Source organism: Malaclemys terrapin, chromosome 3 (assembly GCF_027887155.1).
Source record: "Malaclemys terrapin pileata isolate rMalTer1 chromosome 3, rMalTer1.hap1, whole genome shotgun sequence".
Taxonomy (NCBI): Eukaryota; Metazoa; Chordata; order Testudines; family Emydidae; genus Malaclemys; species Malaclemys terrapin.
Genome location: NC_071507.1, coordinates 38883412 through 38899951, shown reverse-complemented (window position 1 = coordinate 38899951; position 16540 = coordinate 38883412). Strand labels below are relative to the sequence as shown.

Sequence of the window (16540 nt, the reverse complement as noted above, 5' to 3'; positions counted from 1 at the left end):
CCCTCCCTCCCTGCATTCGCAGATCACCAGCCGGCCGTTCACACCGGCAGTCTGGAGCTCCTCCCCCGCTCCTCCTCCCCTGCACGCTGGTCTGAGCGGCAGGGTAAGGGGGCCAGGGGGTCGGAGAAGGGGCAGGGAGGTTTTGGAGCGGGCAGTCAAGAGACAGGGAGTGGGGGGGCGGGGTTGGGAGTTCGGGGGAGGGCTTTCTGGGGGGGGATAAGGTTTTGGGCAGTCAGGGTACAGGTAGGGGGTAGGGTCCGGGGGGGCAGTTAGGGTGGGGGGGGTCTCAGGAGGGGGCAGTTAGGGGACAAGGAGCGAGGGGGGTGCTGGGAGTTGTGGGGGGGCTGTCAGGGGGCAGGAGTGGGGAGAGGGATCGGAGCAGTCAATGGGACAGGGAGCAGAGGGGTTTAGATGGGTCGGGAGTTCTGGGGGGTGCTGTCAGGGGGTGGGGAGTGGTTGGATGGGGCGTGGGAGTCCCGGGGGTCTGTCTGGAGGTGTGGATAAGGGTTGGGGCAGTCAAGGGACAGGTAGGGGGTAGGGTCCTAGGGGGCCAGTTAGGATGGGGGGAGGGTCTCAGGAGGGGGCAGTCAGGGGACAAGAGGCAGGGAGGCTTAGGTAGAGGGTGGAGTCCTGGGGGGCAGTTAGGGGCAGGGGTCCCAGGAGGGGTCAGTCAGGGAACAAGGAGTGGGGGGGAGGGTTGGGGGTTCTGAGGGGGGGTGGGAAGTGGGAGGGGCAGGGGTGGGGCTAGGGCAGGACGGGGGTGGGGCTAGGGCAGGGCTCCCCCTGTCCTCTTTTTTGCTTGCTGAAATATGGTAACCCTAGCCAAGCCCACGTGCTGCGCTAGATCCCTGGGGCAGCCTGGCTTGCTTCCCGGCTGCCCTCCCCACCTGGGCCGGGCATGGGCGCGGCGCAGGAGGCCCAGGCCTGCCTCAGCTTGTACCGGGGACTTGGGCGGAGGGAGCCGCTGTGGGATCTCTGCCGGGCCGTGCTGGCCTTCCTGGAGAAGCTGGAGCAGTTCGCAGGGTGAGTGCTGGGCGCCACCCCCCCCCTCCAGCACTTGCGCCACCATACAGCTGATCAGTGCAAGCCTGGGAGGGAGGAGGAATGCAGTGTGCTTGGGGAAGAGGTGGGGCCAGGGCGGGGATTTGGGGAGGGATCCAATGGGGGAAAGATGGGGTGGAGTCGGGGCGGGGAGCGGGGGGGGGGGGGAGAGGCGCGAGCCCCTCCGGGCTCTGCCTGTGCACTGGAGCAGAGGGCAAAATTGCTTGTTTGTCCAGTGTCCCGACCGAACATCGGTCGGGACACGGACAAAAAGCAAATATCGGGACAGTCCCGATAAAATTGGGATGTCTAGTCACCCGACTGCTGAGCCATACTGCTGCTACTATTTCACTTTCAAGTAGACAAGTTGTTACGCAATCACGCAAATCTACTTTAGAGCCCTACCTGATTTCTCCATGGGAAGGACAGCAGTCCATGTGTATAATTAGGTCAAGTGCTCTGTAGGGCCAGGGGAGGGACAGCAGAGGAGAGATTCCTGCAGCCCATGGTACATCCTCGTGGATCTGGGGGAGGGACGCTGGAAGGAATCTAACCCCTATCCAGGATGTGGTGAGGGATGCTAGTGACCCCCAACCACTCCACCATGGGAGAGGAGGAAGAAGAGTTACTTTTCAAGCACTGATGAGTGACTGGTGGTTTGAAATTGATTCACAGGTGGTTCCTGGGCTAAGGAGTCGTCTTAGAGAAGGAATCAAAAATATTTTTTTTTCTTGCCCATGGCTAGAAAGCTTTCTCACAGCGTGAACTGTTCCAGATCTAAATACAAACCCACACTTAGTCCGTAAGCATGTCACTTACCAGCTGCCATATCCAGATATCGGTATTCTTTTTGCTTCCTTCACTTACTCCTTGTCCATAAACTACAGCCTAAAACATAAAATGGAGGAATTTTATCCCAGGGACTGAAGTATATGTGAATCTTCCTACAGTATGTAAAACATTTTATTTTTAAGGGAAGTGTTTGTAAAATGCAAGATTTTATGTACACTGTTAGAATTCACATTACATTTGCTAATCTCTTAAAGATACCTACTGATAAAAGGAGAACTGATCACACCTGCCACTCCTTATGCTCCTCCATATCTTCACTTATCTGTTTCTTTTTCCTCCTCCCTCTCTCAGCTTTGCATCTTTATTCTTGCCACCTCCTACTCTTGGAACAAACACCCTCTCTTCCTGCCACATGGGGCCTGATCCAAAGCCTGTTGAAGTCAATAGGATTTTTCCCATTGACTTCAAAGGGCTGCAGATCAGGCCCTGTGTGTCCTCCTTTTCCTTCTTCAAAGCCCTATTATTCCTTCTGTCTGCATTGATCTCTCTGACAGCATTTCCATGCCTTCTGTCACTGGAACTGTCTCATATCTCTGAGTGAGATTCTAACTAATCCAGGGAAGACCTGTTACTTTCTACATGCTTTGTAGAGGACTGTGTATGTTCAACAGATACCAGATGCTAACGACTTTACTCTCAAGTGGGACTGCATTTGAACTGGTGATCGAGACATGAAAGGCTCTTCCACTGCTGATCCCCTGAATCAACCAGTCCCTTTTCTCTCTTTAATCATAAAATAGGAGAGGATATCACATGATTAACAAATCAAAGTTGGCCTTGGTGCCAAGAATGTTATCTGAAATGAAGGGGGTATAACTAACAATTTTTATAGCATTTTGCTACTTATTAATTTTACGTAGGAAAAAAGTGGGGGCGATTATCAAAACAGACATGGAAATGGTTGCCTAATTCCCGGTGATGTCCCATGGGAGGTGGGTACCTGACTGCCATTTGTGGCTTTGAACACTTTCCCATGTCTCTTAAACAATAAAAGCTTCTACCTCTGTCTCAAAATTGTCTCCAAACATGGTCAAGGATTTCTTCTGATTTATTTCTCCACGATGATCATTTAGCCAGATTTGGAAGGAAAATGGATCCATGACTCCAGTGGCATTTAGTGGGAAAGGGGTGTCTTTCAGAAGATCATCTACAACCAAAGCACAAGGTTAATAGTAGTGAAGCTCTCTTCTACTTGGTCCTTGCTGATCATTCTCGATGCCTAAGCCAGTTGTAAACACAGATGTCGGCTAATGAGGATGCCAATGACAAGTAATGTGTGCTGTTATAGAATCTTAATTTTGTATTTGACGTTATGGATAATATGCATGTTTCTGTGCACTGACGGAATGGCACTTTCCATAATATGGCTGGCGAATTACGTTTTCCATATGCTAATAAGACCTGGCGCATAGGTTTTATCCAAATCAGGGCTCGTAGCCGCCTTTCAATCTCTTTTCAAAAGTGGTTTGCATGAACACATGACACAGTTAGGGTATTACAATTATATTCAGAAATTATGCTATAGATATACAAAAGTGCACAGCTTGTTGCATATTTTCTGGTAGCAGGTTATTCATTCCCTTTCCACACTGGTCCCTAAAACGGGTAAAATCATGCTAATAGGCTGATTCTCATCTCTCTGACTTCAGTATGATCTCTGTGTAAATAAGGCCTGTTTTTCACATATTCAGCAATGGAATTCTCTTCATTTCCTCTCCACCATGTGTTCTGAGGCATTATGAAGGTTGAGTTGACAAGAGTGAAACAAATCAATTATCACAGTCTTAAATTTAATAAAGAATTTTTCTCATGATGTTCATGCAGTTGTAGTTGGAATTAATTTCCAGTAATTCTCCTTCATAAGTGGTCTATTTTAAAACAGCTAGAGGGCTGAATGCAGCTTCAGTTTTGCTAATGAGGTTCAAGGTTTGTCTTGTGTTGCTGTTATTTGAAATTAACTTCAATCATCTAAAATTATTGGAGGGCTGGAAAAAAAAACTGCTGTACAGCGAAACTTTAAAAGCTCAAACTGTTTATCTTATCAAAAAAAATATTGGACTTGATCATGATGTAGAAGTACCTTCATGGGGACACAGTAGCAGGTAATAAAAGGCTTTTTAATCTAGCAGAGAAAGGCATAACAAGAACCTATGATTGGAAGTTAAAGATGGACACATTCAAATTAGACATTAGGCACAAATTTTTAACAGAGAAGGTGAATATTCATTGGTACAAACTACCAAAGGAGTTGGTGGATTCTCCATTTCTTGATGTCTTCTGATCAAGATTGGCTGCCTTTCTAGAAGACGTGCTTTAGCCAAACACAAGTTACTGGGCTACATACAGGGGTAACTGGGTGAAATTTAATGGCCTATGTATTGCAGGATGTCAGACTAGATGATCTAATTGTTTCTTCTGCCCTTAAACACTATGAATCCATCAACCCCCAGTAAAGTGCAGAGATAATGCAGTTATCTCCGGCTATGCCTATACTGGCAATTGAATGACAACAGCGCTCTCCTGCTAACAAAGCTAACCCCGCTCATTGGGGGTGGAAGTTTTTGTTGGCAGTAGACGAACAGCGGGTACACTGTACGACTTTTAGGCTATGTCTACACTACACCGCTTTTAGCAACATGGCTGTGTCACTACAGCCATGCCTCTAAGGCTATGTCTACACTCTGGCAATTGAACAACAATTTTGTCTTTCAAAGGTGTTAATTTTCCCCCCCGCCCCACACACACCTGAAAGACAAAAGTTTTGCCGGGACAAGTGCCAGTGTGAACAGCACTTTGTCGGCAGGAGCTGCTAGGTAGAATGTTCTGAGGAGGAGTAGAAAATGTTTCTGGGGTGCTTTTTCAAGTAATAATCCCACACAAGTAGACGCAGGGAAAAAAGTCACTGACTCCCAAAGGCATCAAGGTAATCAGCACGCAACTGAATCTTAGGCTTTGTCTACACTACCAAGTTTTGTCACCTAAAACTGCCTTTTGGCGACAAAACAGTGAGTTTGTGATGATGCGATCCCACCATTCAGTGCTAGCCCAAAAGTGATGGTCTACGAAACATCTTCTTCTGTCATATAAATTAAAATCTCTACTATATCAATGCATGTTAAAGTAAACAGGTTAACAAAGCTCCATTTATAAGCAAACCATTTATTTTTGTAATGCTTCTCTCCATTATATAAAGTGTTAACACCAAAAGAAGGAATCTTTTGGTTAAGCCTCTCATTACTTAACGTTTATTATAGCAAAAGTCATCTTATTCTGTCTTATCCAGCTCAATTGCTGAACAATTTTGTTTTTGTAAAACAAAACAAAGCAGAAAAAAACCCTAGAAATGGAGTGACACCATGAGGAAAAAATATGGCAGTAAATCATTTACTTTAAGGTGGGACCGCAAACACTAATAAGAATAAATTCTATTTGTATGATTATTGCATGGTGTCACTACAGGGCAGAGTAAAGATTGTCTGGGTGCCTTAACTGTCCATTTTCATAGCTGAATATGTTTGGATTTCTTTTAGGTTTAACTTTAACTCTGAATTTCCTAGGTTCATAATGCTCGTTTTTGGGATAATTACCACATGCATATAATGTTCTTCATCCTTTAAATTATAGATATGGATTCTCAACTTCAGCTACATCCTAACATAATTTTTTTGCCTGGGAATGTATGTAAAATATTTGTATAAGTCATATCTACACATAACAGCAGAGAGAAATTGAAGACATTCCACCATGGTACTTAGTGCAATTTAGTGTTCTAATTGATTTTTAAATGCTTCGTTTGGTTAACAGTAATAGTCTGCTTTATTGAGCGCTATTTAGATAGCTGAGTTATTTCCAATGTCACAGAACATATGGCACTGTTTAACTGAAAAAAACTTTCTGGAGCCCAACAAGTGGCTTAGTCTTAGTGCTCCCTATCATGTGAGAGACCTGAACGTGGGGGCAGTGTTTCTCAATCCAGGCTGATATGGGAGGAGAACAGTGAGGTGTATCAGCAAGTTCAGCTCCTCTTGGGACATTACTTGGCAGTGAGACACTTGGTTTCCAGTTGTTAAGGTTCCCAGTGAGAGGCTTAAAAGGGAGAACAGTGGTCTTGGCCTGGCGGAATAGTAGTAATAGTTTGGGAATTTGAGGGTGAGCATAGAGATATTTAAGCAAGGGAAACTGGGGGTCTTTGTGGGTTCAAATGAGATGTGAAGAACCCCGCAAGGAGAAACCCCCTACCTTGTTTGCTTTTCTAAGCAAGAAGTGGAAAGTGATCAAAAATGGAAAGAGTCAGTCTAAGTATGGGCCCAGGAACCGATTATAACCCAGGATCTACTGCTCACTCATTGTGGGGCCCGTTTTGCCAGCCTTACTCATGCTAGTGTCTCACTGATGGACTCCAAGGTGGCGGCCAACAAGGTGTTGTAATTTATGGGTGGTATAGGCCTGCAGCAAAATCACTACCCCCCACCCTCTGCCAAGGCAATTGCAATGCAGGGAAGGGACTGTGGTTCTGAGGGGGTGTCTTAGGCCCAAAGAGGCTCAGTCTGGGCTGTTGCACCTTACATGCCCCTCCTGTCCCCCTTGCTTGCAGCTGTGCCAAAAGGCACACTGTAGCCCTTAACCAATGGTTTCAGTTAAATCCCATATGAGATGGAGGATAACGTTACTTTCAGGCAGGGAAGCTTATGTAAGCGGGGGAATGGTCCCGCTATTGTGGGGAACTTTCCTGGCTTCTGCACTACCCCGGTGAAGTGGGCTAGCGAAAGGATCTGAGTCCTTGCTCCCACTTCCTTTACCCAGAGGCCTCCCCGCCCTTGAGGACTCCCCTTCCACTCTCCTGTCTGGCAGAGTCCTCGTAAACCCCGACAAGGCTCGGCCCAGGATTCCTGGGGGGCTCGACCCCCAACCCTGCTGTGGTCACACAGGACAGGGGCTAGGGTGTCCCCACTCCGGGGTACTCTCTCTGCACTGGGCACCTCCCTGACCCACTGATCATTTCATACAATTTAAAGCAAATACAAGTTGTTTAATTAACAATTAATTTTAAAAAAGAATAAGGAAAAATGGGAAAGGTTAAAGGAAAACACATCACCCCGCTCTGTGGCAGGGAACATCACAAACAGTGTCTCTGGAACGTCAGGGCAGTTCACAGTCTGTTCCTTGTAGGTCCCAGGCTTCTTCTCAGGCCCTGGCTGTGCTGCAGAGATGCTGCGGGTTGGACACTTGCTCTGGTGGTGGCCACAGGCTCTCAGGCTCTAGGTGGCAGGACCGTTCTTCCTAGCGTCGCCCCCGCCCGGTCGGGGTTACGATCCCCCTCCAAGTCTGGCCTGCAGAGCCTCTTGGCTGAGGCGTCTCCCTGCGCTGGGCCCACTGCCCAGGGTCCCCCTCACTCTCCTGAGCTGCTCACCGCACCCAGCTCCGGACTGCTCTGGCTCCAGCTCCACTCTGCCTCAGCACTGCTGCTGCTGCTCTGCCTCCAGCTCCCTGGGCTGCTTCTCTGGCCCCTCTGGCTCTGGTGGCTACAGCTCTGCCCCCAGGACAGGTCGGCTCTGCAGGCTGCTTCTGTGACTCTGCTCCCAGCTCTGACCTGCTTCCTGGCTGCTTGTCTGGCCCCTCTGGCTCCGGTTGCTGCAGCTCTCCTCCCAGGGCAGCTCTGCTCTCTCTAGGCTGTGCTCTGGCTTTGGGGCTGCAGCTCTGCTTCCAGCAGCTCAGCTCGGGCCCCTGCTCTCTCCTTAGCTCGGCCCCATTCTGTCTGACTCAGGCCATTCCAGTTCACACGGAGGACGGGACCCCCCCGGCCTCCTGACTCTCTGATTAGCTGCCCGCCCTGTCAATCAGGCTGATCTGGAGCATTGATCTCTCCCCATTGTTCCTGGGGACTGTCAGTCTCAGGCTCCTGATTTGCCATCGACCCCTCCCCTTTTAGTGCTGGGAGCTAGCCAACCAAAACACCCCCACTGAGTGTTACTAAGGGGGCAACAGTCCCCTTACACTTAGATTCACAAAGTACTTAAGTGCCTAAGTCTGGGTCTAGGCTCCACTGTGATTCACAAAACTCCTGCTGAACTCTGTAGATACCTAAACTTATTTGGCACCTATGTTTTTGCAGTAAATAGTTCCTTAGGCACCTGGGCTTCTGTCTCTGGGCATGCACTCTAGGCATCGCTCTAGGCATTGGTCGCCTGTCCCCGCCTAAGCCCACAGTGATTCACAAACCAGGGGAAGATGGGCGTTCAGCCACCGAACTCACGGGATTGGATAGGCCTGCTCCGAGGCCGCCTTCTGGATCTGGCCCCTCAGGTGAGTTCAGACAAAACAGTGGAGGAAAGGGAGGGAAGTAGAGGAGGAGGATGACCTCTTTTGTAACTTTTAGCCAATGTCTAGGGTACTCACCTGGGATATGGAGACACCTGGTTAAAGTTCCCCCTATAGCTGATGAGGAGAAGAGAGTTGAACTGTGATCTACCTTTCCAGGGCATTCTGATGAGATATTCTGATGGGGGGGAGGACGGGGGCGGCTCCCTCAGTCTCTGTTGAAGCTGTTGAATTGTGGATAAATACTTAGGGGCATTTGGGCCAGAGAGAGAGTGCACAAACATGAGAATGACTCTATAGCATGGTGGCGAGAGCACTCATCCAGGATGTGGGAGACCCAGCCTCCAGTTCCCCTGCTCCAATGACTTTTAATTAGTTATCCACAGTGGAACAGCTTCAACAGGAGAGATTGAGAGAGCCCCACATTGCAGGCAAGGTAAACAGGCATTTCATTACAACCTAACAACCAACTGAGTGTCTCTCATCCCCGAATGGCTTTTGTTTTGATAGGACTGATTATGGATGGTTTGTTCTCTTGCTTTAACTCCTCTCTAAGCAAATGGGTCTCTTGATAGTTCCTTAACATTTGATGTGCTAATGGGACTATGAGACAAGTAGCAAACACAAATTAATTTATTGGGGGCAATGGAACACACAGGCAAAATGTAAAAAGACATTACTTTCAAACTAGACAGCCAAAAGCATTAGTATATTTATCCCCCAAATGCCATATCATTAAGTGGAACATCAACTCTAATATTTTCATAAATGTCCTAATATTGAAGAGCTTCGTTTAAAGAATTTAATAGTTAGGTCCATTTTTATAGTTCATTACTATTAAATATTCATACTGTGAAAATTCAGTGTGAAACCATTAGTGTTAAACTCGCTGTGCTTTTTACAGCTTTGGCTGATAGTGTGACGATATGCTAAATTGACAAAAACATCAGGTTTACTGAATGAATTTATAAAAGAAAATGACATTTTTTGGAGCAGGTCAGTTTCAGATAAACAATGAAGACTAGGTCTATGTGGCTCTGCAAAAGGGACTTAGTGGAAGGGAGGGGATTGGTTTCAAGAAACTTCCATAACTTCAAACCGTTGCATACGAGTAGTTCCAGTCTGTCCTTCCTTCCAGCTTGCACTTCAAAGGAGACAGGGCAGGGCAGCCTCTCTTTCTCCATTGAATGGTGCAATGTGTGTGCATGCTTCAAATTGTAAAAGGCTTCAGCAGGGATGACTGGCCTACAGTGTCCCAACACTCCGGCAGGCATTGAGTCTGTGGCCTGGTCTACACTACGCAGTTAGGTCGACATAAGGCAGCTTATGTCTATCTCATCATGTTAGTGTCTACACTTGTCCCACCGATGCAAGTGCCCTACTACACTGACATAATAATTCCACTTCCACAAAAGGCATAGGGCTTATGTTGGTGTAGTTAGGGTGATAGTGTTTGTGTAGATCAGGAGTCTCAAACATGCGGCCCGCAGGGTGATTTTCTGCGGCCCCCGAGCCCCTCGCAGCCCCCCTGCCCTCCCCCAGTGTTTACTAGAGCGGCGGCCGGACATGCACTGGGAGCAGGGCAGGCTCCCTGCCTGCCCTGCCCTGCGCCGCTCCGGGAAGAGGCTGGAACGTGGGGAAGGGGGGGTGGAGGGGCCGTGTCTTTCTGTTGCTTTAGGCAGTGCCCCCAGTAGCTCCCATTAGTCGGGAACGGGGAACCACGGCCAATGGGAGCTGCTGGAGGCAGTGCCTCAAGCAACAGAAACACACAGCCCCTCCGCCCCTCCTTCCCCATGTTCCAGCCTCTTGCGGGGGCAGGGCAGACAGGCATGCAGGCAGGGAGCCTGCCCTGCCCCCAGTACGCGCCGGGCCAGATCCTGCCCCCCGAACTCCTCCTATAGCCGAACCCCCTGCCCTGAGCCCCCTGTCGTACCCTGCACCCTGACCCCCTGCCCTGAGCCCCCTGCTGCACCCTGACCTCTTGCTGTACCCCTCACCCCTCCTGCACCCCACACCCCAACTCCCTGCCCTGAGCCCCCACCACACTCCACACCCCTCCTGCACCACCTGGGGGCAGGAAGGGGGCAGAGTTGGGGTGGGAATTTTGGGGAAGAGGTTGGAATGGGGGCAGGGAAGGGGCGGGGCCTCATGGAAGGGGTGGGGTGGGGGCGGGGCCGAGGGCAGCGGGGTGTGGGGGTGTCAGTAATGCGGCCCTCGGGCCAATGTACTAGTCCTCATGTGGCGCTCATGGTCATTTGAGTTTGAGACCCCTGGTGTAGATACTGTTACTTACATACGCAGTTGGCACTCTTGTCAACAAGAAAGCTGGGCAGCTAGAGCCCAGCTGTCCTCTGCTCCCCTGGAGAGCTGGGCGGCTGGACCCCGCTCCTGGCTGGGAACTGGGGCAAGAATGAACCCCACTCCTGGCTGGGAGCTGTGAAATTGACAAGGCTGCCCAGCTCCTAGTGAGGAGCTGATAGAGTGGAGAGGGGGGCGAGAAGCTGGGGCAGCTGGACCCCACTCCCCGGGGGGCCAGAAGCCCCAGGAGGATTTTCCCCCTGGCATGGAACGGGGAGGTTAGAAGCCTTGGGTGGCTTCCCCCCACTCCTGGGTGGGGGGAGGAACAGGGAGCTGAGTAGGGGGCAGCCCACTGGGAGCCCATGAGCCTGTGGGGCAGCAGGGCTCCCGGCAGGAAGCTACCAAAGGAGCTGAGAGCCCAGGCTCTCAGCTCCCTATACTGCCCCTCTTACTGCTCCTGATGAGGACATGTACCACCAACTCAAGGAGGGTAGTGTGGACATGCAGCACTGCAGTAATTACTGCGGTGGCTGTAAGTCGACTTAATATAGGTCGACTTACATTTTTAGTGTAGCCGTACCCTGACTGAGACACGTTGACTCTGGGAGCTTTCACTGCTGCCCTCTGCATGCTCACCACTTTATGGAGATACCTATCTCATAGAACTGGAAGGCTATCCGAAGGGTCATCGAGTCCAGCCCCCTGCCTTCACTAGCAGGACCAAGTAGTGATTTTTGCCCCAGATCCCTAAGTGGCCCCCTCAAGGATTGAACTCACAACCCTGGGTTTAGCAGGCCAATGCTCTTTCACCGGGTTTACATGCCTCAACTTTGTCATTATTTGCATTAATAAGTTGCTGTTTTTCTGGTTTTATTGAGCTTCTTTAGCTATTTGTACAGCAACAATAGTGTTTAAAAATAAATATCACAGCACTTCAGTAATAGCATTGTTAATGCAGGCCATTTATGTTACTTCAAAATCAACATCACTCTGACTGGATGGGAGGGATTAGTCTACAGATAGAAGAGCATTGATCAAACTGCATCCAAATTTCTAACACCTCAAATTTCAAGGGAGGATGGTCTGGGTCTGGGTTTTTGTTCGGTCCATTATAAAAATATACATCATTTGCAAAGATTAGTGATTTTTGGCTGCCCATCTTCAGACACCTGAAAGGAGCCTGATTTTCAGAAGACAGATGCTCAACAGGTCACTTTAAGGTATGTCAAGTTAGGCATCCAAAAACTGCAACACTTTATATTAAAAAAAAAAAAAAAAAAGGCAGGCCCAAAATGTGGATTCGAATGGGTTTGGCTCTGGGTCACATCCAGAGTTTGAAATTTAGATCTGGAATTTTACTTCAAGCCTTTCTCTAGTTCATCTGAACCTTGTTTTGGTTTCTGAGAGTTCAGATCCCCTTGACCTCAACCCAAAACTTTAAATAAAAATATTGATGAAAACAGCACATTTTGCCCTATTTTGGGATTTAAATTATGCCAAACCACCAAGTCTCTCATGGCTTTCATCTACCACTAGCCTGGGAGTACCTACAACTCAGGCTAGGCTTGGGCCGTTTGGATTCTGTAACCTGGCAAAACCTCGCCTCGTTATGGGTTTCATTACAAAAAGCTCTGCATGCAGCTGACTCAGAGTCCAATTCAGCCCTGGCACAATGGGTGCATGTTCTAGAGTCTTCAGTGGGAACTGCATTTGTGTACACCAGAGCTGAATTTGGTTCATACTCTCCACTGGCCCTAGAAGCAAGACTTGAAAATTCACTCTTGCACCCAAGTGTTCTGTATGGCCAAGTAAATCTGAAACTACATCTCAAAACTAGCTTATGCTTTAAGAGACACTGGAAAAAACTCTGCTTATAATTCAAATGGCAGGAGTAATATTGCTTTCACACTCTTTGTATAATACTTCTACGTTGGCCACAAATGACTATATCGCTTATATCGCTTCTGTTTCATTCTGTTACAGGCAACAAAACAAGTACATTTTCAGCAACCCTCTCTGAGATGTTACTAAGGAAAGGAACAGTCAAGTATATAAAATTTGATAAACTATGTTATGGAAAACTTCATAAACTGTGAAACCAGCTACATGCACAAACTCCCATGGTATCTTACAAAAAGGGCTTATGAGAGAGAATACTGTTTAGGTGAGATTCTGTGCTGTTGCTTTAGGAGGCGCAGCCTAGCAGGCATAGCTTTAAGCCATCTTTGCACACTCCTGTCTAATAGGGTTGCCAATTTTCTATGCACACAAAGCCGAACACCCTTGCCCTGCCCCCCCTCACCCCTTCTCCAAGGCCCTGCCCCCCACTCACTCCATCCACCCTCCCTCTGTCACTTGCTCTCCCCACCCTCGTTCACTCAGTCATTTGGGAGTGGTGGAGGGCTTTGTCTGGGGATGAAGGCTCTGGTGTGGGGCCACAGATGAGGGACTTGGGGTACAGGAGGGGACTCCGGGCTGGGGCGGGGGTTGGGTGGGAGGGGGTGGGAGGGCTCTGGCTGGGGGTGCAGACTCTGGGGTGGGGCTGGGGATGAGAGGCTTGGAGTGTAGGAGGGTGCTGGGCTGGGACCAAGGGGTTTGGAGCGGGTGAGGGGATCAGGACTGGGGCAGGGGGTTGGATTGTGGGAGGGTGCAGGCTCTGGGCGGCGCTTACCTTAGGCAGCTCCCAGAAGCAGCAGCATGTCCCCCCTCCAGCTCCTATGCGGAGGTGCAGTCAGGCGGCTCTGCATGCTGCCCCATCTGCAGACACTGCCCCTACAGCTGCAGAGCCAGCACTTGGGGTGGGGCAGTGTGCGGAGCCCCCTGGCTGCCCCTACACATATGAGTCAGAGAGAGGACATGCTGCCTCTTCCGGGAACCGCATGGAGCCACACAGGGCCACCCGGCGGAGGGGAGGGGGCAAGTGAGGCAATTTGCCCCAGGCCCAGGGCCCCACAGGGGCCCCCACGAGAGTTTTCAGCGGGTCTTCGGCAGCAGGTCCTTCAGTGCCGCCGAACACACCCGGAGCGAAGACCCGGAGCTTCTTCCGCTCCAGGTCTTTGGCGGCAATTCGGCAGCGAGGATTCCTTCCACTCTGGGTCTTCGGCGGCAGTTCGGTGGTGAGTCCTTCACTCGCTCCGGGACCCGCCGCCGAAGTGCCCTGAAGACCCGGAGTGGAAGGACCCCCGCCACCGAAGACCCCAGGCCCCCTGAATCCTCTGGGTAGCCCTGGAGCCACAGCAGGCAGGGAGCCTTAGCCCCACTGCGCTGCTGACCAGACTTTTAATGGACTGGTTAGCGGTGCTGACCGGAGCTGTCAGGGTCCCTTTTCGACTGGGCGTTCCAGTCGAAAACCAGACACCTGGCAACCTTACTGTCTAAGTGAGAGCGGGCTTTGGGCCATAATGCTCTCCAGAAACTCCACATATCTGTGTGCTGTGCCCCCCACAAACCATACCCCCTGTCCCAGGGCTTGAGCAGGGAGGTTAGGAGACACGAGTGAGCGTATTTTAGTGAATCTGTTTAGGTGACAGCTATAATTCCATAACTTGGCATATGTTAAGATTTAATTGTTCCTGCTAACAATGAGTTATATCCAAAGATTCTCTACCCAGATATGTAAACCAACTCCCCATGCACATATCTCCCATAAACACTAATCTTTAAATAATGTATATAACTCCAGACAGCTGCATGGTAATTGATGCAATCAAACGCTATTCTAGACAGATTATTTTACTGACAATGTCAATTAAATATCTAGGCTAATGTTTTCAAAGTGGGGTGACAACTAAAATAACTGTTCTGATGATCCAAGGTGCTTGAGTGTTCAGTTCTCAAAACCTCAATTAAAAAAAAACAAACCACCTGTTCTCAGGACAGCACTTGAGCACATGTTTAACTTTAAATCAGTGCAATGGGTTTTAAGCACATGTCTAACTGCTTTCCTGAATTGGGATGGACTTAAACATGTGTTTAGTGATTTCCTGAATCAGAGCCTAAGTGAAGTCAGTGGGAGTTGTAGGTGTACAATACCTCTGGAAATCAAACCACTTCATCAAGTGCCTGAATATGGACTCAGGTGTCTAACTTTAGCCACCCAAGCTTGGAGTATATTAGCCTTATTTCACCTTGTCTTTCTTATTTCATTAAAATCTCTCACACACACTTACACACGCCCATCACAGTACAGTATCTAGGCACAGGCCTAAGTGTTCTAAAGTGATTAGTAATTTAAAAGGGATCTGATTTTCAGCGGCTGGATGTTCAGCACTTTCCGAAAATCAGGCCAACTATCTCACATTGAGCACCCAAAAACCGAGGCACCTAAAATCACTAGTCGATTAGAAAACTTAGGCCAGGGTATTTATGCCCATCTCACTGATGTCAAGTACAGCTGCTGAACCATCCATCTGAAAATACAGCACTTTGGCATATGTTTTTCTGTGTAATTATACGTGTTTTTGTGGCATGCCTCAAGGATTATCATGGGTAATAATTTATTAGTGTTCATATAACAATGTCTTTGCACATTTTTTTTCATGTTACTACATCTATGCTGCAAAACCTTTTCTCTTGTGTTTTTCTGATTCAGACAAAGAGGTTGATGAAGAGAACTTACAAAAATAAATTTAAAATACATTTTATTTAAAATTAAAAAAAAATATATTTAAAATAAAAATAAAATAGGCCCAGGTTTTCTCCTCTGCATAAGGGGGGTGTAGCCAGCTAGATGAGGGGATAAGTGAGAACGGGAACTGTATGTGCTTTCTTCCTTTGCTCAGGTAACAAGGAATTAGGCCAGGTTTTGCTATGGCCCATTGTAAACTCTTCAGGGCATGGTGGGTCTGTATCACTGTGGTCAGGAATGCCAGGTAATGCATATAGAAACTGTGGTCTAGTGTTCTGGGTGCAGGCCTAGAAATTGAAACTCATGGGTTCTATTTCTGAGTCTGCTATTGACTTGCTGTATGACCTTGCTCAATTACCTCACCCGCCTTGTCTCTCTAATATCCTAGGACCAACGTGGCGACAACAACATTGCATATGACCTTGGGCAAGTCCTTTTGTGACTTGGTTTCGACCTTCTGTAAAACGTGGATAATAATACCTACCTCACAAGGGTGATGGGAGGCTTAAATAATTTCTCTAAAGCCCTTTAGATCTCTGTAAGGGAGGGGCTTGCGAGGTGCAAATTATTATTATTACTCTTAAATAGCCCTGGGTGTGGGCAAGGCAAAAGACAGCAGATTGATTCTCTTGGTGCATAGTCTGTTCTAGATGTTGCTGTCTGGGGAGCATTTGAAAAGAGAAGAAGGAAATTAACCAGTAAGTTCATGTCCTCTAATAAGGTGACTGATCTAAGCTTTGGTTCTGGTGACCAAAGATTGAACAAAAAAAGGAAGAGCATTTTGACACAGCATTTTTGTGATTTCTCTGATGGTTTCATTAAATACATATGTGCAAAAAGGCAGCAATGGCTCAGTTCCCATGGTAAAGCATTAGGAGAGCTCTTTAAGATTATGGCTTGTGCTCTGCCTCACTTGGTGGAGTCTGAGCTGAGAGTATTACAGAACAGAAGAGATCTTTGTCTTGGGATTTTTTTTTGGCGTGGGTTTGGTTGTCGTTCGAGTGCACTGTGTTCAAAGAACTCCTCTGGGAACCCATGGTTCAGAATCCTGAGATCTGTAGGAAATTTAGAGATTTGGGATTAAAGGTTTTGTGAAAGTTTTTATATGGCAAATTATGTAAATCAATGTGTAACTCAGTGTTTTCCCCAGGAATTGAAATTAGGGTGTGTGTGTTTGAATTTACGGGGGGCGGGAGGTCAGGACTGATGAGAGGTGAGACGGTGAGGGTGAAGGTGAGCTGTATGGCACCATAGTAAAAACTTAAAGTTGGCTACTCAAGCCTTCTATGAAGCACTACATCTACATCAGTCTTGGTTTCTTGTTCTAATTTTGCACAACTCCGTTAATAAACTTCTTGAATGCAATGCATTCATCTTTGGTGGCTTCTCGTGTGTCCAGTACTT

General features: G+C 48.3%; 1 protein-coding gene across 3 annotated transcripts in view; it reads right to left on the bottom strand.

Moving 5' to 3' along the window:
- Positions 1 to 16540, bottom strand: part of HAAO (3-hydroxyanthranilate 3,4-dioxygenase) — an 84816-nt gene that overhangs the window by 5030 nt on the left and 63246 nt on the right. For 2 of the 3 annotated variants that reach the window (XM_054022545.1, XM_054022543.1), the window contains exons 7-9: positions 8290 to 8328; positions 2895 to 3040; positions 1861 to 1929 (exon numbers count right to left, since the gene is read on the bottom strand). In XM_054022545.1, the coding sequence (XP_053878520.1) occupies positions 1861 to 1929; positions 2895 to 3040; positions 8290 to 8328 (254 nt within the window). The remainder of the gene's footprint in view (positions 1 to 1860; positions 1930 to 2894; positions 3041 to 8289; positions 8329 to 16540) is intronic. The other variant, XM_054022544.1, reaches the window with a different exon arrangement.